This window comes from Mandrillus leucophaeus, unplaced genomic scaffold (genome assembly GCF_000951045.1).
Source record: "Mandrillus leucophaeus isolate KB7577 unplaced genomic scaffold, Mleu.le_1.0 Scaffold935, whole genome shotgun sequence".
Classification (NCBI taxonomy): Eukaryota; Metazoa; Chordata; class Mammalia; order Primates; family Cercopithecidae; genus Mandrillus; species Mandrillus leucophaeus.
In genome coordinates, this window is record NW_012110197.1 from 293,437 (window position 1) to 296,028 (window position 2,592).

At 38.3% G+C, this 2,592-nt stretch overlaps 1 protein-coding gene across 1 annotated transcript in view; it reads left to right on the top strand.

The window, feature by feature from the left end:
* The window catches only part of TOPBP1 (topoisomerase (DNA) II binding protein 1), a 74,341-nt gene that overhangs the window by 40,813 nt on the left and 30,936 nt on the right, over positions 1-2,592 (top strand). The window contains exon 20 of the mRNA XM_011970226.1: positions 1,499-1,691. Coding sequence (XP_011825616.1) covers positions 1,499-1,691 — 193 coding nt within the window. The remainder of the gene's footprint in view (positions 1-1,498; positions 1,692-2,592) is intronic.

Sequence of the window (2,592 nt, forward strand, 5' to 3'; positions counted from 1 at the left end):
TCTCAAAAAAAAAAAAAAAAAAGATTAATATGTTCTATTTTCTTTACTCATTCTAACCTACCAAAGCTTTCCCTATGACTTACCTATTTGGTTAGTCTCACTCTGTTCATTCCAAAAGTATTTATTTAATACTTCAGAGTTTAGGCTTTAAAGAAACCAAAGGTAAATACAGTTGTCTTGTCCCTTGGTATCCGTGTGGTATTGGTTCCGAGGACTTACCTCAGGTACCAAAATCCACAGATGTTTAAGTCCCTTATGTATAAAATGACAGGATTTGAATTTAACCAATACACATCCTCCTGTATACTTTAAATCATCTCTAGATTACTTATAATACCTAACACGCTGTAAACGTTTTGTAAATAGTTGTTATATTTTATTCTTTTACTGGTACTTTTAATTGTGATATTTTTCATTTTTATGTCTTTAAAGTATTTCTGATCCATACTTGGTTGAATCCATGCATGCAGAACTGGCGGATGTGGAGGGCTGGCTATATTTTGTGGTCTGTGTTTTCAAGAGCCTTTAGGGAGTCTAGGCACAGTGGCTCACACCTGTAATCTCAGATCTTTGGGAGGCCAAGGCAAGAGGATTGCTTGATGCTAGGAGTTCCAGACAAGCCTGGGCAACATAGTGAGACCTTGTCTCTACAAAGAATTTAAAAATTAGCCAGGCTTGGTGGTGTACACCTGTAGTGCCAGCTACTCAGGAGGCTGAGGCTGGAGGATCACTTGAGCCCAGGAGTTAGAGGTTATAATGAGCTATAACCATACCACTGCAGTCCAGCCTGGGCCACAGAGCAAGACCCTGTCTCTAAAAAATTAAAAGAATCTTTGGGAAAAATCAGACACATGCACAAATGACTGTAATGCATCTCAGAGTGTAGTATATACCATGAGAGTTAGAAGCAGGCAGGGAGCTTTACAGAGGGATAATCACTACAGGTCTTGATGAAATGTCTTTGAAAGGGGACGGGCACAGTGGCTTACGCTGTAATCCTGCACTTTGGGAGGCTGAGGTGGGCAGATCACCTGAGTTCTGGAGTTCAAGACCAGCCTAGCCCATGTGGCGAAACCCCATCTCTACTAAAAAATATAAAAATTAGCCAGGCATGGTGGCAGGCACCTGTAATCTCATCTACTTAAGAGGCTGAGGCAGGGAGAATTGCATGAACCTGTGTGGTGGAGGTTGCAGCGAGCCGAGATCGCGCCACTGTCCAGCCTGGGCGACAGTGTGAGACTGTCACCAAAAAAAAAAAAAAAAAAAGGTCTTTGAAGGGCTTCCTAGTTACTTCTTTTACAGTGCTTGTGGTAAGGGCTGCTTTTTATGTTCTACAGTATTCATAGTCTTAGTACATTACTATAGCCTGTGGTTAGTATTCAGTAAATGTTAAGTCAATAAGTTTGTGTTCAACCAGTTCTAAACAAAATAGTTAATGTAAAGATATGGTCAGAAAGAGAAACTTACCTTGAATGGTGTTATTTGTGTTTGTTTCAAGTTCTGACACAGACCTTAGAGATGAGAGAGAACTTTCAGAAGCAGTTACAGGAGATAATGTCTGCAACATCAATAGTGAAACCCCAAGGGCAGAGGACTTCCCTTTCAAGAAGTGGTTGTAACAGTGCATCTTCAACACCTGACAGCACTCGCTCTGCTCGCAGTGGACGAAGTAGAGTCCTAGAGGCACTGAGGTGTGTACCTGTTACTGATGGCAGAAAAACTAGATGACTAGAGAGAAAGGATTTATGCACCTGCTGCTGACTCAATTCCATGAGCTTGGCCTAATTTAGTTTAGTTTTGTTTTTTTCCCCAATATGCAGTAAAAGCAGAAATGTAAAATATCAAGACTAGTGAAGGGGTTATACGCCTAGGCCTTATTTAGCCCAAACAATAAATATTATATTCCAGTATTATCTATTGCTTTTGGCTCTCTGCTGACTAGATTTTTCGTTCTAGCTTGTCCTTCCGTCCCTTGCTCCCAGCAGTTCTAGACTTCTTACTCGGAGGTGGCAGCAGACATGGAGGTTTGTCTTACAGCAGCACCTGCTTCACAGTGAGGCATGATTGATACTTTTTATTATCTCTGTTGAGAAAGAAATGATTTTAAGATCTAATTTGCCTCAATGGATTCAGTAGGCAGTTCTCTCTGTCTACTCATACACTAATATTGAATAGTATTTGTATTAAACAATAAGTACATATATTTTTTTCAGAGTCTTTTTCTAATGCAATATATAAAATTTTAAAGTTATTTTTGTTGGAATTTTGCATGCATTTTGTATTTTGCTTGTAAAATTTATCTTCTAGAAAAGGTGATTACAGTTTTTAGTGTGATGTGACTTAAGCTCAGTTGCATAACTTCATCTTTTTCTTGATAGAAGAAAATATCTATAATTGTGTGATAAGAATTATGGAACTTGTATTTTCAATTGACTAATTGAATTAAGTATAAGATAAACTAGCATTTATCTTATGCTAACTGTGTATTACATGAGGCAGTTCATTATCTCAGTACTGAGTAAAGTAGCTTTTTAATATGCTTCAGATCAAGTTTTATCATTATAGAGAACCTAAATCCTGTACCAAATCAGA